The sequence below is a fragment of the Brassica napus genome, chromosome A6 (genome assembly GCF_020379485.1).
Source record: "Brassica napus cultivar Da-Ae chromosome A6, Da-Ae, whole genome shotgun sequence".
NCBI lineage: Eukaryota > Viridiplantae > Streptophyta > Magnoliopsida > Brassicales > Brassicaceae > Brassica > Brassica napus.
Window position 1 is genome coordinate 24,133,658 of NC_063439.1, and position 23,112 is coordinate 24,156,769.

A 23,112-nucleotide genomic window follows, 5' to 3' on the forward strand; every position below is an offset into this window, starting at 1 on the left:
GGCTATCTCTTGGATGAAACTCCAAAATGCACTTAGCATTATTTTTTACAAATACCGTTGATTTAAATCTTCTCGTTGATGTATCTGGACCTTGACTTCTCATTAAAACCAATATATGTGAATGTACCCATTCTGTTAAAATTCCCTCATGCTCATGAATCATGATCAAATAAGCCGATCATCCAGTGATTCCTTATTGCGATCATCTAAATATTCCACTATCTAAAGTTATATGGGCTTCTATATTAAATTTAAGCCCATTGGACTATATTTTCTTTTATGTGATCACTCAACGATCAGTGCTACAGCTCAGCCTCTATGTACATCAGTAGAGCTATTGCTTAATTATACTGCAACTGTGCTTCTACATAGTGATCGGCCCACATTATAGCAAAACAAAATTGTATTTTTTTTTTGAAACACAAAACAAAATTGTATAAACTTAAGACTTTGTTCTTTAATATCACAAGACTGCATTTGTCCAAAAAAAAAAATATATCACAAGACTGCATTACACTACCACTAGTAGGGAAAATGGCCTTTTCGACCCAAAAAAATTTCAGTAATGCCAAATACGACCTGAACAAATGATCAGTGCTAAATATGACTCCAACTCAATTATAATTCAAAAATACTACCTAAACTTTTTAAACGTACCATAATAGAAGTTAGTAAACTGTTAAAAAACAAAACACCATAATAGAAGTTAGTAAACTGTTAAAAAACAAAACAATGTCATTTTGGATTTTTTTTTTAAATATGCTTATTCTGAGATTCAAACCCGTGCATTGACACCTTAAAAGAAACACTCTAACAACTGGACTAAAGTCAATGTTTGATAAATAATTACAAATTTGAAACTATATATACTACTATACTTTTCATCTTCTTCAATTAAAATTTTGGTGATAATTATTTCTGATTTGTATAAATACATTAACATGTTTTTAATTATCAGATCTTTAATAAACTTATATTATACTAAAATATAAATAATAAAATATTTTACATTATATTTTAAATATACTTCAAATTTTGAAACTATTTATAAAATTTTCTTATATAAATTATTGTAATTTTAAAATTTTGAATCGTAATTTTTAATTTTTAAAAATTAATATAATATATTTGGTATTTGTTCAAAATGTTGGTTGTGTTAAAAGGACTTTTACCTTTATTTCACTGAAATATTTTGATCAAAATATTAGACACATTAAAGAAGAACTAAAATATATAAAAACATAAAATATATAGTACAATTTATTAATTTTGAAAAATAAAATAAAAATATCATTCAAGTTTTAGAAAATTAAAATAATTTATATGATAAAATTTTATAAATAGTTTCAAAATTTTAATTATATTGAATTTTTTATAATTTAAAATATTTTATTATTTATATTTTAGTATAATATAAGTATATTAAAGATATGGTGATTAAAAAAATATATTAATGCATTTATAAAAATCAAAAAACAATTATCACCAAATTTTTATTTGGAGAAAATGAAGAAGTATAGTAGTATATATAGTTTCAAATTTGTAAATATATATCAAACATTTACTTTTTGTGCAGTGGTTCTGTCTCTTTTAAAATGTGGCAATGCATGGGTTCGAATCCCAGAATGATCATTTAAAAAAGAAAAAATTAAACCAAAACAATGTCGCTTTTTGTTTTTAAATGGTTGACTAACTTCTGTTACGGCAATGTAAATTTTTGCACGTTTTAAAAAATTTATATAGTATTTTAAATTGTAATTGAGTTGATGTCGTATTTAGCACTGATCATTTGTTCTTGTTGTATTTGGCACGGTTGAAATTGTTCGACTTGAAAATGACTTTTTTCCCACCACTAGTATATTGTTGAAGCTACGGTAACTGGAGGGAAAACGATAAATGAAAAGAATTCATCCCTAGGGTATTGATCTCTGAATCACGATTTTCACGATTATACCACTGACATTGAGAATGCAGAGAAATTTAGTGTTGCTTTAGAGGAGACAATCAACAAAATTCAAGCGCACACACTCTAGGCAATATTTTTAAGATCGGACCAAAAGAAACTGAATCGGATAATTATTTAGATTACAATTCAATATTTTTTAACTGGATCATGATACATTCGTACCTATTGGATCACGACACGTTTGTACCTCTTGGATCAAAAATTATATATTATTTTTGGTTTATAAACTTGAAAATATTTATGATAAATAATTAGAATATGAATAAAATAAAATATTAGATATGAGAATATTAACTAATTTTTCTGTTTATCCGATTCATAATTTTCAATAGATTTAATGGTTTTTTATTTGGTTCATGATAAAAATTGGTTCAATAATGCGATAGGTTCGGTTTTAAAAACACTGATTATAAGTTCATTTTTATCTAGAGGAGTGTTTTTTCACAAACAACTGAATCTCACAGTCTCTATCTCTAAAGTCACATATTCAATGGTGTTTTCCAAAAAGTGTGTGCAGAACATTTAATCATTTTCAGTTGGATAATAATAATGTTTTAGGAAAATTGTAAACTTGCATTTTGATATCATTGTGGATGTTTAAGCTTTACGATTTACGAAGGCACATAGTTTTCATATTTACAATTTGGACTAATCTTTAATATACCTATACGATAATCAAGGGTTGAATTGTAGTTTTTTATAACAATCTTATATTTTATTTTGTCATATTTGGTCATAACTTTACCAAAGAATCAAATAAGAAAACTTCTTCAGCAAAGTTCTACGGTGGATTCTGAAACAAAGATATCATTAGACTATACGGATTAAATGTTTAATTATATTTCTGACCATTTCCCCCTTATGCACTTCTTGAGCAACTTTAAGTCATTACTCCACACTTATCTCCTTGTAACATTAGGTAAGTCTCTTATACATCACACATTCTCATTGACTCTGCACTTTCGACAAGCTTTTCTATTGTTCTTGCCTTGGTGGGTTTTCTGCTATGTTTAACTTGGAAAAAGCTTTCTTCTTATCCCTTTGTAACATTAATTAACTCTCTTATGAATCACATATTCTCCTCAAATCTACACTCTCGACAAGCTTTTCTATTGTTTTTGGTTTTCTGCTACGTTTTATTTGGAAAAAAGCTTTCTTCTTATCAACACATTCCATGTCTAATGTGTGGCCTGACCTTATCACAAACATCATCACAACATGTCAAATGTAAGGCATTAACAGGTGTTCAAGAAAAATGTAAGAGGCATTAACAATGTAACATAATTAATTTCTTGCAACATATTTGATCCTTTTTCAATCTAAGATTACTTCTAATGTGACAAATCATCATGACATGTACTGTAAACTTCTACAATGCTTATTCAAGCAATCATAATTATTTATTTCCAAAATATATAAGAACTAATAATAATGATGTGGTAAATTGTGATTGGCTTGTTTCTTGCTTACTTGTCGAAATCTAAAACCCAAATCTAATGACATGATAAAAGCATACAGATTCATTACTAAAAGGGACCAAGTAATCTGACACCTGTCGTACTTCACAGATTTGATTAATAATAAAAAAAATCATCACCTATATAGATTTATTCCTTCCTACGTGTAGTCTTTTCTTCTTCAACCAATCTCTTTGCTCTTTTTCATCTCTTGCGTTTAACTTATGTTTTGCCTTCTTCTTATATCAATCCCTCTCTAAATATAATTGAAGCTTTCTCAATCTATTCTTTGATTACGTCTTCCTCAATCTATCGATCCTCCTCCTTCTGCGATCTCTCCGACGGTCTCGTGGGTTTCTTCTCCTCCTCTTCTAGTTTTACTCTGTTTAAAACTTTAGGGTTTTGCTTCAAATAATAATCTCAGTTCTGTTTAGTGAAACCAAACATGGGCTTTGTCTTGTTCCTATAAAATTTTGAAGTTTTTTTTTTAATCGAGAGTGTCTCCAAAGCCGAAACAGAGCTTTTTGTGGATTGTGATCTAATCATTCTGATGGTCTTAAGTTGATCATATCATGTTTGTGTTACTGCGATCAAATCATATATGTTTCGCTCTTGGTGTTTAGTTCTCTAGGTCTAATGTTGAAACACACACACTTGCAAGTTGTTTGATTGTAATGCCAATTCGAAACTGATGCTTCAACAAAATATGATTTTGGTTCTATGAGGCATCGTTTAGGATAATGGCCTAATTAGCACCAGTTAGCAAGACAAGCTTTTGGGATTATGAAGGTTAAATATAACTAGTAAATTACAGTATTAGCAAACCGCAATACGAATCTATTTAAACGTTATTTAAATGATTTCTTGATACTAATAACAAGTAGAAAAAAATGATGCTTGATTGTGTATTTTATTTTTCTAGTTGAGGGAATGTCTCTGATCATGTCTTGTTGATATAGGCTAGACTTGATGGAGGGGAACTCTAACTGGAAGCCTAACCAACAAGGCGGAGACTCGCTTGCGAGTAACAATGCTAATGATTGGAGATCACAGCTTGCGCCTGATATGAGGAAGAAGGTTATTTTAGCAATGTAAGCTTTAACCTCTCTACCAGAGTAATATAAATACCGATTATATGAATGCTTAGTGAATCCATTGTTACTGATTCTTGTTCAAATTCACGAAAGAAAGAACTGTTCTGAATAGGGTCATGTCTTTGCTGTGATCTTGTCTGTAAAGCTTGCACATGATTAACGACTCCTACATTACACCAATAAACATTGCAACAGTTAAAGCATAAGAGTTGTGCATAAAAAGATTATTATAATTTTCATTATTGAAATGACAAAACCTAACTTCAACCTTTCTCGCTTTCACTCTGTCTAGAATATCATGGCATCATCACTCTGTATAGACTATCAGTTTTGTAATATATAATATACTTGATGCGTCAATGATAATTGTTCTCATGTATGTGTAGAGTGGAAAAGTTGAAGATATATTATCCTACACGCCACCCAAATGCAATTAAAAATACTGCCTTCTCATTTGAGGGAAAGATCTATGCAGCGGCTAAAGATAAGGTACTCAAATACAATTTGTTTTTTTTTTTAAATCTATTTATTACATTCAGAATCTGAATCTTGAAATGGGATAATAAACCTCAGCCTTGTGAATATAATTTGCTGATCTTTCTCCTATGTTTTAGGATGATTACATGCGGACAATTAAGGGAAACATAATGAATTTCGACAGAAAATTGCAATCTAGTAATGTGCAGTCTGGTTCATCAGTCAATGGAACTAATCCTCCAGCTCCAGGTAATATGATAACTTATCATTGTTTTGGTATTGAGCAGATCATGTTGTAACATAACTCACATCCTGTGTCTAGAACTGTTTCAAATCATTATATTTTTTCACAATCTTTTTTTTTAGCTTATTAAAGTTTTGTTATGATGTCATTAATCTATACAGCAGCTCAAGCTCTGAATCAAGGGCAATCAGTTCCCACCTCGTTGCCATATACACAGACTCCAACAAGCCAACAATGGTTACATCAAAACAACAACAACATCCAGAGCAATCTCAACATTCTTGAGTCTTCTGGTTTGCCTACTCAGGTCTCTTCTGCGGCTCAGAACCTAAACATTCAAATGGGTGAAGGAGTTCATTCAAATCTTCTTCCCGGTTCTCAAAGACAGATCCATGGAAGGGAACATCATCTTCCTCAGCAGCCACAGAGTTCCAACTACTTCCAGAATCAAATGGATCAACAGCTCTTGAAAGAGGAAGTACAACCTCCATACATGCAGCAGCAGCAGCAAAGTCTGTTAAAACAGCCTATCCAGCAGCAACTGCCTCATCAGACATCATTGTCTAATATTCAGCAGTCCTTTCCTCAACCTTCCGCTCTTTCTAGCCTACCACCATCAGGCCAACAAAACTCTCAGTTCTTGTCAAGACAAAATCAGTTTCCGACCCAGCGTGTCCATTCTAGTCACCATCAACAGCAGATGCATGTGCCATCTCAGGAACAGAAACGACAAGAACGCGAGCAATTCATTAGCCACCTGATGAATGATAAAGACACGCAGCAGAATCATCTAACACCTCAACAAAACAATGGAGAGAAACAAGCAGCTTTTAGAGCATCTTCATCCCAGCAGAACAATATTGCTAGCTTTCAAGAAAGGCCACTTCAGAACAATAGCATACAACAACGCCTTTATTCTCACAGTAACAATGCTTCAGCCTTGCCCTCACAACAGAAGCAATATAATGTTCATGGATCAAGTTGTTTGGCGGCTCAAGGCCAAGAGGTGGGACAATCCCAAACAATGATACAACAACAATACCAACCGCAACATACTATGCAGCAGCCTCAGAACAGAATCTTACAGCAACCTTTAGATGATACACAAAGGTTTCAAGCATCAGGTTCTTTGCTCCAAACCCAACAGAATCAGCCATATCAATTACAGAGAACCTCTCCAGCAAACACATTTAGTATGTTTCCTTTCTTACCAACTTGGATGATAAATGTTTTCTTTTTGTAATCACTTTGTTGTTTTGCATATAATGATTACACCAATACTTTTTTTTTTTTGTAGCATCTCAAGATTCTACAGGCCAGACGGTTAATGCTAGTGGTGGTGGTGACTGGCAGGAGGAGACCTATCAGAAGGTATCTATCTACACATATTAACATCAAAAACATGAAACTATAACTTATCCATTGTTTATTAATAGTTCAAAAACTTTTCATCATTTTTCTTGCAGATAAAAGCCCTCAAGGAGAAATATATACTTGTAGTTAGTGCACTGTACCAAAAATTATCTAATAAATTGCGAGAGGTACTTCATTCATAAACCTCTTATTATTCCGTTTCAATCCTAAATAACCTAATGAAACCATTTTGTTTGCCAGATTGATGCTCATCCTCAACAAAAGATCCAACATGGCCATATGGAAAAGCTAAGGGCGAGCAAAGCAACGTTGAAACTAGTTCTTGTGTTCTTAAATGTCTCCAGGAATGCTATTACTGAGAGTCACAGAGAAAAGTTTAATATCTATGAGGAACAGTTATTGAGGTTCGTTAAGCATAACCAGACCGTGACTAGGAGGCCAATGCAGCAGCAGCAGCAGCAACAACAACAAGTGCATCTCCCTCCTTCTCAGACACATCAAACAGCAGTACAATCCCAAAGTGGTCATCAAGTCTTCCATGTGCCGCAGTCTTCTGCATTATCTAACCTTACCACCTCACATACAGCAATGCCTCATTCGTCGCAGACAAGGCCTAAGATGGAACCAAAAGAGGAGACCAACATTATGACGTTACCTGCAAGTAATCCTCAGCCTAGTATGTTTCAGCAGAAGCAGTTTCATCATCTCTCTATGCAACAAAGGCAGCAGCAACAACCACAAAAGAACCATCAGCAGCTTCAGATGCCTAAAAATGAGATGAACGATGTGAGGATGAGTCAAAGGGTCAACAACAAAGCTGGTTTGCGTCAGCAGAATATCTCACCGAATCAGCGCCACCTTGCAAAGCCACTGGCTTCTCCTCAGTTGGTGGACCAGCAGATTCTTCCCCCAACATTCAACAAAAATGGAACCTCATCACAGTCTGGTGGCTCTCCCTCTGTTGCACCGTCTTCAAATCTTGGAGATCCTGAAAATCCTATATCTGTTGAGTCACCTTCCTCACATGATTACCAACTCCAACCAGCAGCTCAGGAGCATCCTCCTGAGCCAAACGCAGAGCGGCCTATTGATCGTCTGATAAAAGCTGTGAGTGAACAAGTGATATACAAGTTTTAATCTCTCCATCTTATCACTAAGTCCTAATGTTAATGTGTATCTGTGTGGCTTTGCTAGTTTCAATCATCATCACCGGAGTCCTTGGCACAGTCTATTAATGAGATGAGCTCTGTCATCAGTTTAACAGACAGGCTTGCTGGTTGTGTCCAGTCCATTGGAGGATCCAGAGCTCGTGTACCTCAGGATTTGAGTGAGAGGACAAGGTTGCGTTTGCAACGAGGAGAAACCAATCCTACTAATAAGAGATTCAAGCGCTCAATCACCACTCAGCCTATAGATATCACATCAGAAACTGAAAGGTACAAACAGTTCAGTAGCTTGGAGTCTGAAGTTGACTCCACGGCATCATCTGGCTCAAAAGCTAACAAGATTGAGGTAATAAATAGCTAGAGCCTATAAACTCCTTTAAAATAAAATGAAATATCGAAGATTAGACCATTTCTTATTCTTGCAGGCTGGCTTGGCCCTCTTGCAAGAGATCGTGGAAGTAAATAGGAGACTTGTAGAGACAATGGTAAGCATATGCAGTGAAGATGTTGGTCCAAGTGAAGTTACTACAGGAACAATAGTCATGTGTTCTTATGCCCCTGTGGCTCTCTGTGACACATTCCAAGCTCTTTACAAGTCAGGACATGTAGTAAGTCTCTCTAAACTTGTTCTTTTACTAGTTTTTCCTCAGCTGTTTATAATGTATCTTATGTTCGATGCAGTCACAGATTCAACCGTTACGCTTACTAGTCCCTGAGAACTACCCACATTCACCAATACTTATTGAAAACATCCCCTTTGACTCCAGGTATATGAAACTTTAGCACAAATTGATCACAAGTTGGAACTAAACATATTATTATTATGTGTGTTTAGTGTAAACAAACATGAGGATTTGTCCGCTAGAACCAGATCAAGGTTCGGTTTGTCCATGAAGGAGTTTTCAGAACCGATGTCTCTAACAGAAATAGCTCAAGCTTGGGATGCTTGTGCGAGAGCGACGATGGCTGAGTACGCTGAGCGACATGGTGGAGGTACTTTCAGTTCTAAGCATGGTCATTGGGAGCCTGTTTTGAGAGCTTCATGAGCACTCTCTCACCAAAAGGTATGGGATATTATGCACAGAGATGAAAACTTTAGGTTATCTTATTTGACTTGCGGTAGAAGAAACATCAATATGTATGTTTTTGTAAGTGCATCATGTCGTTATAGACAAAATGTATAGACTATTTATGGAGGTGTTGACCTAGTGTGGATGATTCCAAACTCCATGCAACATTCTTCTAATATATTTATAAAGTTGACCAAAAAAAATGAGAGAATTGACTTGAGATTATTCAACTATCCACTTCTAATTCTATGTGCGTATTCATTCATCTCTACAAATATGAACAACAGTATTTTGATTCAGATATAAGCAACAGTTTTTACAAAATTAACTTTAGATTTTTCTTTCCATTGAAAAGATTAAAGACTTTGTTGCATAGTCTAAGCGGAGTACGTAAAAGATCAAAAGCCAAAAGCCAATTTGTAGAACGTTCATGATTAGCATGCACAAGATTGAAGGTTCCGTTTTTTCACTGAACAACATATGATTTTAAGAACTACGATGGCCAGGTTAAGACATGTTTCAACCTTTTTATTATAAATATTTAACAAGATGATCTGAAGCTAGCTATTACAATACACATTAAGCATGTCCAAACTAGATTTAATTTGTATATTGAGTATATAAGTAACTTTTATGATAAGGTGAAATAGTTTAGTTGTCCTCTTCAGAGAAGAAACGGTTGAGAGAAGGCATAACTTGAGGTGGACGGGTCCTCAAATACTTGCGAAGATTGTGTTGTGCATATTTTTCTCCTTCATCTTCATTTTCCAGAACTCCCATTTTTCTGTTCTCTTTACTTATCCTATATTTTTTTATAAAAACAAAGAAAAGCATTAGCATATAAAGAATATACTAATTTGGAAAATACTAGACGAATCAAGTATTAAAAACTATTAACCCACATTATTTATGTTTTAACTGTGTAACCCACATATTAGTGGAGTTCTAAAGTAATTAAAAGACAAACCAATTACGCGTATTACATGGCCGGTCTAGTCATGTCGGTGATCCGAATCAGTTTAGAATTTTCAAAATCATATTTTCTACTTGTCTGATCATTACACTAGAGAATTTCATTATATTATATACACTGTGCATTTCCATAAGTTTTATTCCTTTCAAACTATGGAAAAAATACTACTAGAATAGACCGGATGGAGACCAACCTGCAATCAGGGTTTAATAATGCATTCCTTGTGAGTTGAAACACAACCATAGATGTTACAAATCCCATTGCTCCGAGAAGAGGGTACACCTAATTATTTTTGTTTAGTTAAGGTTAAGTTAAACAAAAAAAATTATGTATTTTTTATTTACTTGATTATCTCAAATCAAATTTTGAAAAACATCCTACAAAAATAGTTATTTAATTATATATGATTTTTTGATACGAACATGCTAGACATATGAATCGTTTCAATTTCGAAAACAAACACTTATAATCATGTCTACAATATTACTAGTATTTTCTTACCTCAGGTCTCACCCAACGCCCCATTTCAGCTGGTCCTTTTTCTCTCTCTTTTTGAGGACAGTGATCAAAAGCGAACTTGTATCCTACTATCAACTTTTTGTATATTTTCTTTTTTTGATTATGTTGTGTGAGAAATGGGAGAATCAATACGTATATATAGCGGGACGACATAGTAATACAGAAGTCCATTCTCTTAAAATTGAAATTTAAAACCCACGGACTGTATTCCTGTGGGCTGACTGTATTGATAATGGTCCAACTTGAAATACTTATAATTAGTTTTAAGTATTTACCATTTAAGAATCCTTTTTGCAAAATAAAACATAACAAAATAAAACTATGTTTTATATTCGTCTTACGTTGAGCTGCTTAATACAGTAAGAAATCTAATAAAACAAATTACATGTATATAACAACATAAATTATATGGTAAATAACATATTTCTTTTGTCGATAAATACAATAACTAGTGAAATTATGAAACATTTCTGGTGATGAAGCCTTACTTCTAATTAGACATTGTAAAGTCTTAAAGCTACTTGCCCCAAATAAATAGAAAATATTGAAGGTACGTTTAATTATCAAGTAACTTGGTTAAGAAATAAGAAACATATTTTATCTAAATCCGTGGGCAGCTTTCTTTCTTTTTCTTTCTATCTTTCTTGACTTTTCATCTTTTGAAAAAAAATTGACGAGGTCAAGTAATTTAAAACTTGATTATTGTGTCAAAATAAACCAGAAGAATGAATCTCAAACAACACTTAAATATGTAATATATTAATAGTATAGATTTTGAAATTTTGAAAACAAATAAAATGAATCATGTGAAGCGAATATAAATAAATTATAGCACATAATTTAAAATATATACTTATTGATGAAAATATATAATAAACGGTGTAAAACAAATATCTGAACTGTAAAAGATGAAAATGGTTTAAAACATAGTTTTAGATTTCGTTTTTATAGAGCAATAGTGTGAACAAAATAATAATATAAAACGTAAATAAATATAAAAATTAAGTATTTCATATATACTTCCAATATTTTATAGTTTCTAATTATTCAAACAGGTAGAGTAGAGATACATATCGAGACCCGTTGGAATGTACTAAGCTGTTTCAAACGTATAATGATTGTAACAGGTACCAGTATGAAATGAAAATTTGGGTGGTAGAGTGGAAAAGTCATACTTTATCATTATGGCCTTGAAATATAAGTCTTAGTTCGAGCTTCTCAAGTTTTATTTACTAATCTAAATCAAAATGTCTGAGCTTCTCAAGTTTTAGATATTAACCATTGATAACGTTATAAAAAAAATGGAGCAAATTGGTTTTCGATTACGTGTGAAAATACAAAAAAATAATAATACAACATGTTGATTGATGCATATGATTTTTTGGCATGAATAGAGTGCCGCATACCATTTTTATACATTAGCCAATGAGGATCCCGTCTGATCTCATAAGTATGAACCGGGTCAAAACACACAATTTTTCAACGTGATCCATTTACATAAGAATCAAAACAGAGAAGAAAGTAATGAGAAGTATAATGAATGGCGAAGTTGCAAGGTTTGAAGCAGCGTTAGGAAGCCATGGATATGAGTCTGGAGGTGGCATAACGCAGTTATCGCCGTTGAAGTAAATGCGTCTTGGAAACGCCCATCCTTTCTCGAACGTGAACGTTGACGGGTCCTTTTGGAAAAGAAGTTCCGACTGTACGTTGCCTAATGGACCCGCTTGGCTCAAAAAATCGTTGTAGAACTTGATCCCCCAGAGCATGGCCGTGTCATCTGCAATGTATTAATTCAAACACATGAATTTCATTACCCACAATAACCCTCCATGTCACAAACTAATACTCATGCTTAGTTTTGTTTATAGGGATCATAAGGTAACAGAGCCTACGATGCATCAAATGATCATGTCTAATTGAAAAAAAAATTGTGTAAGTGTCAAACCAAACGTTATATACTATTTGATTATTTATTCATATTTAAAATCTAATCCAAGCCTACCAAGAGCTATGCAAATAAAGAAAAAGGAAATAAGCAGCTATGGACTTACTTATGCCAGAGTAAGGACTAAGAGGTTTGTAGTTAAAACTGAAAAGCTGAGTGATATTGTCGAAGTTGGGATGCTGAACAACCAAATTCCACTGCGAGTAATTCATATTGTAGTTGAAGTTTGTGATTGTGACCTTCACACGCCAGTACTCTTTGTAGTTAGTTTTTACATGCCAGTGAACTCTGATGGGACACATATGCTGCGTACATTGCAACAGGGGCTGGAGGTTGTTCTTCCCTGAAAGCGCTGGTACCACCGAAGCTATTTTCGGGCTGTTACAAAGAAAAAATGATTCAGAAAATCAAATAAATTAAACAAAAAAACCAAGATGGAGTTATAAGAGAATATGAACTTACTCGACACATGTACCGTTTTGACATCCACACGAACATGTTGGGCACGGTACGATAGTCTTATTGTAGAAAGCTGAGAGTGAGACACAACAAGTGGGAGTTTTCTGAGCTAGAAACTGTGAATATGTGCACGTCATGTTCCATGTCACTAATTAACAACAAGAAAAATGTGAAATTAAAAACAAAACTTAGAAAGAAACTTTAAAACATTAAAGACTAAAATCTTACACATAGCCTGAGTCTTTCTTCGTTTATCATTAGAAATGAATTTGGTCGGGGGAACAACTTTAGCAGGCCCGCAAGTGTAACCAGGGCCTGGTGCCTTCAAAGTAACGTTCCTAGGAGCTCTAACGGTCGTATTAGTAGTTCCAGATTGGCCAACACTAATCTGAAACGAAGAGACAGCTGTTGCGGGGTCTTGTGCCCAGGAGCTAATCACACCGCCTCGACAGCAGTTTGATATCTGCTGGTTGTACGGAGTTCCCGGCAACAAGTCAACGACGGTGGGGGTTTTCTTGCAGCAATGAGGAATGTTGCCTTTGAACTTAGAACAATCTCCTTGCTCTGTGGCTTGTGCACCAACCATACTCCATATCACTTCCTTCTTATACCAACTCCATCCTAGTTGCCAACCTGGGGCTTGAATGTGACGGTATTGTTGAAAATTGAAGATTGATACAACAGCCTGCCGATAGAAGAAAATGTTATGATTTGGTTAGAGTTACCTATGAACACAAGAATTTGATTATATAACAAGTGGTATTGAGGGGATAAAGTTATAAATATTTGTTACCACATAGCCATCAGCAGTCCAGCTAATGATATCCCATTTTATGGTGATGTTTCCAGTTGGATCAAGTGCATCATAAGCTTCTGTGTATAAGATGATATAAAAATAGGTGAGATCATAAACAAGAACAAAGACAAATCTATAAAGAAACAATAAAAAGTTTTTTTTTTGCTTCTTATCAATTGATTAAGTGAAACAGAACAGATCAAAGCTTATGCATGCAACAAGTTGACCAACATCATCATTACATGGAGATGGAGGTTCTAAATGTCAAATTCCTATATCTGTTTCCTTGCTTTTTCACTTGTTTAAATTGATTTCAAGGGTTTTATTGGAACTAAACACTAATTGTCACATTAAGCAAAGGAGCCAAAGGTCATCAGAATAAAACAGAGCATTGAGCCAAACCTGTTGAGGTGAAGCTGGTCCAAGAAAGGAGAAACAGAAACAGAACCGATATTATGGAGAAGCGAATGCCCATTTCTCTGATCTTTGATCAACCGTTTTTTGATCTCCCGCCGGCGGAAACTTCTCGAAGATGTGAGAGAGAATGAGAGAGGAGAGAGCCACTTACTTAAAAGTTAAAACCAAAAGTTTCTAGCTTTTTTTTTTTGTCAACAAGTTTCTAGCTTTAATCGGTCATTTACTTGCTTAAGTTTTCTATATATTTATAGATAATAATAATAATAATAATAATAATAATAATAATAATAATAATAATAATAATAATAATAATAATAATAATATAAGTTGCTCAAAAAAGTTGACAAAAAGAAAGTTGCTAAAAAAATATAATTTGGAAAAACCTATAAACCTTGACAGAGAAAAAAGAAGAGATAATTTATAGTATTTTATAAAGCATCACAAATTCACAAAGAAATGTATTTCAATTTTAATATCTTGAAGAACATCACAGTTATCTTCAAACAAAATATAAAAATACAGTAAGCCTGAAGTTTCGCAAATTAGATAATCCAGAAATGTATGTTTTGGTTATAGGGTAACAACATCTATACCTTTCGATAATAATTTTGATTAATGGTGCGAAAATAAAGAAAATATAAAATTATTATCATGTATGAAAGTGTTGGTTTTCTTAGGCTGATACTTAATAATATTATTTAAGAACATCCATTGGCATGAAACGCAAATAAATGAGTGGTCGAAATTTCTAGAACTAGAGTATAATGAAGTTTTATTGTCAACTTATACATTTATAAACAAAGCCTAAATCTTCAAGGGACCAAATATTAGAATCGAATGTTACGAACCGCCCCGCCCCGCACCGCACCGCAGTTATCAGTAACAAAAATCTCTACATATACCATATATCTATAAGTTTTTATAATTGTTAAAATCGTACCGCAGTTAAACCGCTTGTCCCGCACCGCTCAAACCGTAGTTACTATTCGGAGCTTAAGTCGAATAATATAATGCGGAAACAAAGACATAACTTAGAAGAAAATATTATATTCTTTTATTTTCAACCAAACAAATATTTAAATACATTTATTCAGCTGAAAAACACGTAAATGGCTTTTCATCTACAGCTAATTTATTTGCAAAGTACAGTTGTCTTCGGAAAAGCGACGGCAGGTTTCTTAAATTCCTCGGGTCCATCCGAATCTATAAGACTAGAACCCACATTTCTCTAACTTTTTATTCGTCTGTCACGAAGGGAATCGTCACCGCCTATCGTTATAGAACAGCTCAGTCAACAAGCCGCGTCATTTTTTGTCGGTTTATGTTTTCTTATTATCCTCTGTTGGATATTGATAAATGAATATTCTTTTTTTTTTTGTGCATTGATTTAATGAAAATTGTTTTCCTCAATCTGGTATGGGCTTTTAACTAAGAACTAGCCAAGCCCAGCTCATGTATCTTTTGTTCTTAAGCCAACAATTTTTGTTCAAAGTTTCAATGACCCAACTAATTCATATAGATTTTTTTTTTTTTTTGAAACACGAACTAATTCATATAGCTTTTTCATATTTTTTCTGAAGTATCAAATTCCTGTTTTTTTTGTTCAACATACTGCAGTTGTATATCATAACCTTTTACAAAATGCTTTGTTTTCTCTTTTGTGGTTAAGAGTTAAGCCAGTTTACAAAAAAAGAGAGAGTTAAGCCAGTGTTTTACATGTTACAATTAAACCAGAGTAGATAGAAGTTTCACGGATTCAGTTTATAAGTAATGTTTTTGCATTAAATTGGATAGACATTTAATTCAACCGACAGACGTTCTTGATGTTGCATAGATTCATAAAAAAAGTTTTTAAAAAACAATAGAAGATCACAAAACACACATAATTAAGAGAGAAAATAACACAACATATTAGCTAGTGGCACGTTTGCATCTGGTGAAGTAAGTGCAAGCTGCGTTTTTCTGATTAACTTTTCCGATGCAACTACCAGCAATCTTACATTTATAAGCTGCCTTCTGCCCCTGCAGAGCTGAGTAGCCTAAGTTCCTCCCCTGTTGTCGCAGAATCCGCCGCACCACATCCTCAACTCCATCCTCCTCAATCTCCGCCGTTATGCATTCTCCAATGGTGTCTCTGAGAGCACATCCGCCATATCTCAACCCACTTGTGGCGTTCCCTGCAGCTGCAGTTGTCGAAGCCGCTGCAAGAAGAAGCAGAAGAGAGACGACTAAGAAGGAAAAGAAAAGTGATTTGGCCATGTCTAAAAAGAAAAGCTATGAGATGTCGGATGTGGAATCGTGGTATGAGAAGAAGAAGATAGCACTACCATCTCATCTTATCTTTATGCACACTTTAATTTGCTTTATTATTTTTATTACTAAATTCCAGGAATTATTTGGCTTGTTGTTTATTTTTATATATTATTTTTGTCGGCAAGTCACTCTTGCTGGTCTAATAACTGCGGTTGGTCACTCATTTCAGTTAGGTACACAGAGAATATAGAACCAACACTTGCACTATTCAATACAGCAGCAAATTATTGCATTTTAACGTTAATCTTTCTGGTACACTACACCATAGCATTATTTTTATACACTCGTAGCTTCGTACCGGTGGAGTATGGTTAAGGAATCTGGTTTTCCCGTAACCGATCTATACCCAAAATGATAGTCGCAATTCGCAACCTAACTCAATAGCAGGGAAGCTTCGTCTGATATCCGTTTCCTATTTTACAAATTTCATCAGATGTCTAGCTTTTGTTTAGGTAACACGGGAGCTTTATAGGATGTCTAAAATGGATAATCACAATTCACTACACAATTTCTGTAAACATTTTTATTTCACGTAAAAACAAAACAAGAAGAAGAAAAGGTCCAATAGATAAACCTTAAACAGACAAGAAAAGAAACACAAATAAAACAAGAACAACAAAATACAAATGAAGAGAAATCTTACGGGGAGCCACTTTAAAACACCAGTTAGTGAATATATATTGATGAAGACACCCTGCAAGAGAGGAGAGGTTAAGTAGGTCTAGTATTCCTGGCGATCTCTAGCAAAAGTTTATGCAAAGCTTGTGGCTTGGAGAAGAAAGGAGCATGGTCAGCACCTTTTAACCGGTAAACTTTTTCAGGTGGACTACTATTAATCATGTTTTCTTGGAGAGTCACTGGTATAGCATTATCCTCTAACGTCTCTATGTAGTACCGTCTCACTGAACCGTAGTTACCATCTGAGAGAGAGAGTTTCTCGAGAACCGGAGCGAATGGTATTGACTTCATTGATACAGAAGCCAATGCAATATCCTTTGATGGGCTTTGATTAAACAAAAGGTCTCTGATAAGAGATTTGTCTAAGTCAATGGCCGTTGGAGGATGTTCATTACCATTTGTGTAGATAAAAATCTGAGCTTTTCTCATTAGATCGTTCGGACCTGCCTGAAAAAATGTGTCATATAGTTGTCGGTTAATCTATGGCACGAAACAAGCTTGAAACCCAAGAAGAGATAATCAAGAAAACAAACCTGCAGCGAGAACATATCAAGTGTACTTTGTCCATTTGTTAACATTGCTGCAGCGAGGAAAACAGCTTTTGAAATCTTGGAAGGAAACAGTTCCATAGCATATGATATACATGCTCCACCAAAATCATGACCAACCAAGATCACCTGAAATTGTTTTTACATAATAACATTTTTTAGTATTTTTGGAAGAGGAAATCAAAGGAAATGGAGTAGAAATGGAAGGTAAACAGAAACAGAACCTTCTCTCCTATGGGAAGCTTTTCAAGAATGTCAGTAAGTGGCTTCACGTATTGTGACAAACTGGCGATGCCATTTATATTGAACGAGTTGATACCACAACCAGCTAAGTCTATGGCTGTAACTTTGAAACCATCTTCCTCCAGGAGTGCAATGGTTTTGTACCAACACCAAGCACCAAAACCTCCTCCATGGATGAGGATAAAATGGTTTGTTTCCAAGTCATCTAGCTTAACACCCTATTCAAAGACCAGAACAAAGAATCTTACTTCAGTATAAAGAATGTACCACGAAGAAAATGTATTAAACAGTCCTACATGGAAGAGAGGAACAACACTTGAAGATAAGTACTTTCAACATCAAGATTCTCTTCCTCTTTTTTTCAGACTATAATCTCTTTGTCACCCACAATCCCACAATATGTGAATTCAAAGTTTATCATTAAATGTCAAGAAAGGATCACCAATCACAGGTTATTACATATGTTCCAAAGCATGTCTTTATTCAAAATATCAGTGTTCTAAAAATCGGTGTAAACTGCACCTAGGTGTCCGTCTAATCGGCAAATCATACTTAAACAAAATGATTATTCCAAGAACGTTTTTTTCAAAAAAAAAAAAAGTTTAGGCACTAAAAAATCTGTCTATATGCGTCCGCTTAATCAATAATCTTATATAAAATGCCTAACTACGGACTAACGATTTTTAAACATTGCAAAATAACATTGAGCTCATTGTCCACTTTATATGTAACTTCCACGTTTGGTTTCGAATTAAGACCTCAGTTAGAGGAATGTCTGTTAACATCCTTAAGAGGATTGACTTCAGTCAATACAAAGACAGAACCTGGTTAAGGAACTGATGAGGCTGCAACAGAGGATCCGTGGAGGATCTTGACCTAGTGCTGGAGCTCCGAGGCAACTGATTCTTCTTCGAGACAGAAACGGGATGACGTTGCGACGCGGACCGTTCAAACGGCAGCGATCCGCCGCTTTTCTGCTGTCTGGACAAAATGGCAGCAGCGGCAAGAGCTTGCTCCTGAGTCACGGCATCATCGAACTTGTTAGAGGACGATGACCTGAACCGGTTCAACCGGTTGGTATTAGGACCAGAACCCGACCCGGATAAAGATGGTTGCCGCTTCTTGATGGGTCGTCTCTTCTTCACGGGCTTCGGCGGAGCAAACAGAGAACAGAGGTTTCCCATGAAGAGAATGAAAAAGGCTCAGAGCTTGTGATAGAGAGAGAGAGAGAGAGAGTAAGAAAGGTTTGGGATTTATGGAGTTTTAGAGAGAGAACGTGACGTGAGGTTCAGGTGAAAGTGGTGGAGAGAAAGTGGAATGGAGAAGCTGGCAACTTTCTAATGGCTTCTCAACGTCTCTATACTGTAAACGGTAATCGTGAGGCCAGAGAGGGACCATTGCTACAGAAGAAAGTTCCTATAATTTTATAATAATTACACTCTTTTATTTTCATTATTAAACTTCATAGTTTTTACCTTTTTAACATAAACTGAATTTACTTTCACATTTTTTTTTTCAATATTGGAGAATTTTCAATTTCAAAAAAACTATTGGAGAATTTTTTAATTGATTAACACACTTTGGTTATGCTGCACCAATTAAAATATGCAAATCACAATAGAGTGTTTTTTTAGAAAAAAATTAACAGTTTATGGAAAGATCAAACTAACAAAACTTTTATATTGCAGAGAGTGTAGCTTTCTCGTGGCTATCCACTTACGGAGACAAAGCAGTCCTCCACATTGAGCGTTCAATAAGATATAGAAAAGGACTAATAAGTCACGCTTTTACTCAAATTGTGATCATCACAAGATCAAAATTTTGTTTGGACCACCACTATATAACATACTAAAGTAATGTAAAGTTAGGAGAATCAGATCCCGAGTAAAATACATGGCAAAAGATATGTAGATGCTAAGCTACCATCATCACATTGCATGTGAATTCCCTCGCCTTGCAATATGTATGCAATCATATGATAAGTACAAGTGTTTTAAAATTTTAGTAGAAAATATTGACCATTGCCACTTTTTTTCTCTCCGCCTGAGAAATAACTAACTTTACTGGTCATCCACCACATTTTCAGTTGTCACAGTGAGGCACATACTATACTTCGATCTGAAACACTAAAAATGATCAGACATATAACCAAAATGTGTTGAAAAGACAATATATATATAACCAAATGTGATCATTTTCTAACACATTTGGTTATCTACTTTTGATTTGTTAGTTTAGGTAATGATGTAAGTCCATGTAAAGATATATCAATGGTCATTGACTCATTGTATTACTAGGTGTATATATCTCATTTATTCTCACACAACGATGGATTTTTTACAAAATGATCAGTGATCTCTTATGTTGAAATTATGCTTTGTTGTGCCTCTTAATTAGCCTTTAGTCTCTACGCTTATTAGTTTAGAATTGTTTGAAATTCACTACAAGAAAATACATCTCTAAAATATATTGGCTATTTTCATGTTGATGCATGATTCATGATTGTATTTATGTTATGGACTTTTTTGTCGGCAAATGCACACTATATCATGAACTTTAATGATATCTATACCATAAACATTTGTTATCTTAGAGTATTTCAATTCAATAGGCTAAGTTCTCAAGAATGTGAATATTAGTGAAAGATTTTTTTTTAATGAAATTGAACAATGTAACTACATTTGTATAAGAATCTTAGATATATTTATCTTCAATGTCAAAACAAATATTGACTAGCTTTGTGTATTTTATACAAAGTCAAACTCTGTTTGGAAACTGGAGTTGATATAACAAAGCGTAAAAAGTGTTAATTCCATGATATATACCTCCAAATTATTCTACTTGTCACACAAAGCTGATTTTTTTGAAGTAGATCTTATATATGAACAGTTTAATATTATTAGTTAAACTTACAAAATAAACAAAATATTATTAGTCAAACCATATTGTTGTTTATAATTTTGATATGCATAGAATCCACGATTAAGAAAGTCTAAAATGGTTCATAATGGAGCTAGTGTTTTGGAATATAGTCGTAATTAAGGATATGGTCTTGTCACATAAGGGACGACAAAAATCCCCTCCTTGTTACGACTGGTCATATCTGGAGTAGTGTTCGCTTTGGCTCTCTATGACCTCGCGTGGAGGTTTGATTGTCAAAAAACTGGGTCTTCATCAGCCGTTCGTTTTCTGCATTTCTTGTGGCTAGACAGGTTGTACTCGAAGCAATACATTGAGAAGCAGATTATTCCCAAATAATGTTCGCTTTCTAGTGTGCGTTTATCTCTTTGTTCTCCCTTCGGTATATCCGTTTACGTGGGTGTTTTATAGAATTGATCTGGTTTCTATGATTGAGTTTTACTTTTGACTTCTGTATATTATATTCTGCTTTACCGTCCGGACATTTTGTTCAAATCTGCCGGCTAATGTCTTCAGAGTAAGTTGTTGTTTACTCCTAGTTGTATGTAGTCTCTAGGAGTTTGATAATTCCCCTTAGTGTCACTCCCTTGTGTAATTAATATCGGTTTTCTTTATGAGGAATAAACATTACTATAATTAATATTTTTATTCAGATAATATTTTTCAAAAACTTTATATATTTCTGTAGAAAAAGCTTTTAATTTTGTAAACCATTGTTGAAAATGGAAAGGACGATGTCCATTTCAGTCTTTTTCAAACACATTCCAATCTCCACGCCACCCGACTGCTCACGTCTCTCAGCCATCGCGATCGCTTCTCCTTGGTCAATAGAAACAATATCAACCTTAACGGGCCTCCCCCACCCGAAATCCGACTCGTAAACTTTCAACCGGGTCGACCCGGCTACAGTCCCGAACTGCGTGCTCCCTTCCACGAAACGGAACGCTTCCGCGTACGCCTCCGCAACCGTCTCTACCTCCCGCGAACTCAGCCCCTTCACCAAACCGCTCAGGATCTCCACCGCCGCAACGAATCTCGACAACTCCGCCGCCTCGTGGTCGTAACTACCCGCAGGAAACACGCAGTTCCCGAAGTACGTCGCCGGAAGCGGCGGATCCAGCCGGTGTCTGAAATCTCCGACGAAGAGGAGGCTCACCGATCTCTCGTCGCTTCCTCCGCGCGCCTTCACGAAGCAGGTCCACGCGTACGCGAAGGAGACGACGAAAGTCGACAGGTGGAGCTGACTCGGCGTGGTTGACTCGCGCTGGGCTCGCTCCCTAAGTTTCTCGACGTCGTCGCGGGAGAGGACGAGCGTCGCGAGAACGACGTCGTCTCCGAGTGTTTTGGCGGGAAACGGAGTGAGGCTTCTGCTGCTGTTGGTTGCGTCTCCTTTGAGAGATCTCAGCATCGCGATCATCTTTTCGTCGACTCCGGTCACGCCGTTGATCAAGGACCGGTCGTAAGACGGAGCTAGAATCTCCGGTAGAGAAGAGGTGCCGTTGTTCTCGAGGTGTTGTTTGCAGATGTGAGCCCAAGCTTTGATGAAAGTGCTTGACGTTTTTCCGTCTAAAACGGCGTGGTGTGTTACAACGCCGATGGAGAATCCGTGGTTCGGAAACAACGTGATTTGAAGAGAGAGAACGGTTGCTGAGTCATCACAAACCGGTAACTCAGGGAGCAGGTTGTATAACTCAGAGAGAGGACGTTGTCCGTAGCCGGAGAGAAGAGAAAAATCAGCTTCGGTCTCGGCTATTGTTACTGAAACGGCGTCGTTTTGGAGAGACGACGATGCTGGGCTTGGGCTCGTTTGGGTCCCATGTTATGCGGCCGGCGAGAGGGAGATAGTTGCGGAGGACGAGGGACAAGGAGAGTTTGAGTTTAGGGAGGATGAAGGAGTGGAAATGCTCACGTGTCGACTCTGTGAGTTTGTAGAAGAAGACTCGCTTCACGGGGCTGAATAGTAGCCACGGTAGGTCGAAGAACGTCAAGGGGATCTTGAGGGAGTTGAGGACAGAGTCCGAGTCGGTGGCAGGGGTGACTCGGGCAACCTCAATGATGTGTGTAGTCATTCGTGACGAGTGTTATATGATGTTTCAATAATAAAACCAATACTAGTAATTATATATAGCAAAAGAGTACTTGAACGACCAAAACTACTTTCGAGTTTCTGAGAGGAGGATGACTCGGGCAATCTCAACTATAAGTTGCGTCATTAGTGACGACTGCTCGGATCGCTAACATTTAGATGTTTCATTGAGAAAATACCAATGAGTCTAGAATCTTTTGATCTTTGTACATATACGACCAAATCACCCATATATGTGTTCACGTGTTATGAAATAACTGACTTCTCAAAGATTCACATTGTATTCAACTCTATTTTTTAGATATATAAATTAGTTATATGTGGCCATTAAGTCATCAAATCAACATTTTCAACAAATTCTACCCAGA

The 23,112-nt window shown here is 35.4% G+C and overlaps 6 protein-coding genes across 8 annotated transcripts; 1 reads left to right on the forward strand and 5 right to left on the reverse strand.

The window, feature by feature from the left end:
- The first annotated feature begins 3,573 nt into the window (after positions 1–3,573).
- On the forward strand, positions 3,574–9,073 carry LOC106349109 (probable mediator of RNA polymerase II transcription subunit 15c). 2 transcript variants are annotated; one of them, XM_013789020.3, is made up of 12 exons: positions 3,574–3,772; positions 4,383–4,514; positions 4,904–5,006; positions 5,132–5,243; positions 5,400–6,431; positions 6,536–6,609; positions 6,705–6,779; positions 6,853–7,719; positions 7,807–8,124; positions 8,204–8,386; positions 8,460–8,545; positions 8,614–9,073. In XM_013789020.3, exons 2-12 carry the CDS (start codon positions 4,393–4,395, stop codon positions 8,822–8,824), a joined length of 3,183 nt encoding a protein of 1,060 aa, XP_013644474.2. In that variant the 5' UTR covers positions 3,574–3,772; positions 4,383–4,392; the 3' UTR covers positions 8,825–9,073. The 2 variants fall into 2 exon arrangements, with proteins under 2 accessions (XP_013644474.2, XP_013644475.2); XM_013789021.3 differs by having other exon boundaries at positions 5,403–6,431.
- Positions 9,074–9,349: 276 nt separating this feature from the next.
- On the reverse strand, positions 9,350–10,629 carry LOC106352327. Its single transcript, XM_013791978.3, has 3 exons — positions 10,323–10,629; positions 10,015–10,103; positions 9,350–9,650 (listed from the first exon to the last, which is right to left on the reverse strand). Exons 1-3 carry the CDS (start codon positions 10,509–10,511, stop codon positions 9,500–9,502), a joined length of 429 nt encoding a protein of 142 aa, XP_013647432.2. The 5' UTR covers positions 10,512–10,629; the 3' UTR covers positions 9,350–9,499.
- Positions 10,630–11,642: 1,013 nt separating this feature from the next.
- LOC106349111 (COBRA-like protein 2) lies at positions 11,643–14,199 on the reverse strand. Its single transcript, XM_013789022.3, has 6 exons — positions 13,943–14,199; positions 13,538–13,617; positions 12,973–13,429; positions 12,748–12,892; positions 12,392–12,663; positions 11,643–12,117 (listed from the first exon to the last, which is right to left on the reverse strand). The coding sequence occupies exons 1-6, from the start codon at positions 14,013–14,015 to the stop codon at positions 11,834–11,836; spliced, it is 1,311 nt and encodes a 436-aa protein (XP_013644476.1). The 5' UTR covers positions 14,016–14,199; the 3' UTR covers positions 11,643–11,833.
- Positions 14,200–15,712: 1,513 nt separating this feature from the next.
- Positions 15,713–16,522, reverse strand: LOC106352328 (protein RALF-like 27). Its single transcript, XM_013791979.3, has one exon. The coding sequence runs from the start codon at positions 16,214–16,216 to the stop codon at positions 15,869–15,871; it is 348 nt and encodes a 115-aa protein (XP_013647433.1). The 5' UTR covers positions 16,217–16,522; the 3' UTR covers positions 15,713–15,868.
- A 255-nt stretch (positions 16,523–16,777) lies between these two features.
- Positions 16,778–19,229, reverse strand: LOC106352329 (putative methylesterase 11, chloroplastic). 2 transcript variants are annotated; one of them, XM_048735316.1, is made up of 5 exons: positions 18,564–19,229; positions 17,721–17,957; positions 17,482–17,625; positions 17,068–17,395; positions 16,778–16,964 (listed from the first exon to the last, which is right to left on the reverse strand). In XM_048735316.1, exons 1-5 carry the CDS (start codon positions 18,921–18,923, stop codon positions 16,846–16,848), a joined length of 1,188 nt encoding a protein of 395 aa, XP_048591273.1. In that variant the 5' UTR covers positions 18,924–19,229; the 3' UTR covers positions 16,778–16,845. The 2 variants fall into 2 exon arrangements, with proteins under 2 accessions (XP_048591273.1, XP_013647434.1); XM_013791980.3 differs by having other exon boundaries at positions 16,778–17,395; positions 18,564–19,214.
- A 2,039-nt stretch (positions 19,230–21,268) lies between these two features.
- LOC106349112 (phenolic glucoside malonyltransferase 2) lies at positions 21,269–22,843 on the reverse strand. Its single transcript, XM_013789023.3, is given in 2 exon segments — positions 21,269–22,435; positions 22,437–22,843. Coding segments are annotated over 2 exon segments (1,371 nt in total). The 5' UTR covers positions 22,728–22,843; the 3' UTR covers positions 21,269–21,355.
- Between the last annotated feature and the right edge of the window lie 269 nt (positions 22,844–23,112).

Excerpts from the sequence above, each read along its gene's own strand:
- LOC106349109 (XM_013789020.3), top strand. The coding sequence starts at position 4,393 with ATGGAGGGGAACTCTAACTGGAAGCCTAACCAACAAGGCGGAGACTCG. Across the intron at positions 6,780-6,852 it reads TATCTAATAAATTGCGAGAG|ATTGATGCTCATCCTCAACA; the intron begins GTACTTCATTCA and ends TTTGTTTGCCAG. Across the intron at positions 8,125-8,203 it reads CAAAAGCTAACAAGATTGAG|GCTGGCTTGGCCCTCTTGCA; the intron begins GTAATAAATAGC and ends TTATTCTTGCAG.
- LOC106349111 (XM_013789022.3), bottom strand. The coding sequence starts at position 14,015 with ATGGGCATTCGCTTCTCCATAATATCGGTTCTGTTTCTGTTTCTCCTT. Across the intron at positions 12,893-12,972 it reads AAGAAAGACTCAGGCTATGT|TGACATGGAACATGACGTGC; the intron begins GTAAGATTTTAG and ends GTTGTTAATTAG. Across the intron at positions 12,118-12,391 it reads TAGTCCTTACTCTGGCATAA|ATGACACGGCCATGCTCTGG; the intron begins GTAAGTCCATAG and ends AATACATTGCAG.
- LOC106352328 (XM_013791979.3), bottom strand. The coding sequence starts at position 16,216 with ATGGCCAAATCACTTTTCTTTTCCTTCTTAGTCGTCTCTCTTCTGCTT.
- LOC106352327 (XM_013791978.3), bottom strand. The coding sequence starts at position 10,511 with ATGGACTTCTGTATTACTATGTCGTCCCGCTATATATACGTATTGATT. Across the intron at positions 10,104-10,322 it reads GGCGTTGGGTGAGACCTGAG|GTGTACCCTCTTCTCGGAGC; the intron begins GTAAGAAAATAC and ends AAAAATAATTAG. Across the intron at positions 9,651-10,014 it reads TTATTAAACCCTGATTGCAG|GATAAGTAAAGAGAACAGAA; the intron begins GTTGGTCTCCAT and ends AAAAAAATATAG.
- LOC106352329 (XM_048735316.1), bottom strand. The coding sequence starts at position 18,923 with ATGGGAAACCTCTGTTCTCTGTTTGCTCCGCCGAAGCCCGTGAAGAAG. Across the intron at positions 17,958-18,563 it reads CTCATCAGTTCCTTAACCAG|GGTGTTAAGCTAGATGACTT; the intron begins GTTCTGTCTTTG and ends GTCTTTGAATAG. Across the intron at positions 16,965-17,067 it reads AAAAGTTTACCGGTTAAAAG|GGTGTCTTCATCAATATATA; the intron begins GTGCTGACCATG and ends CCTCTCTTGCAG.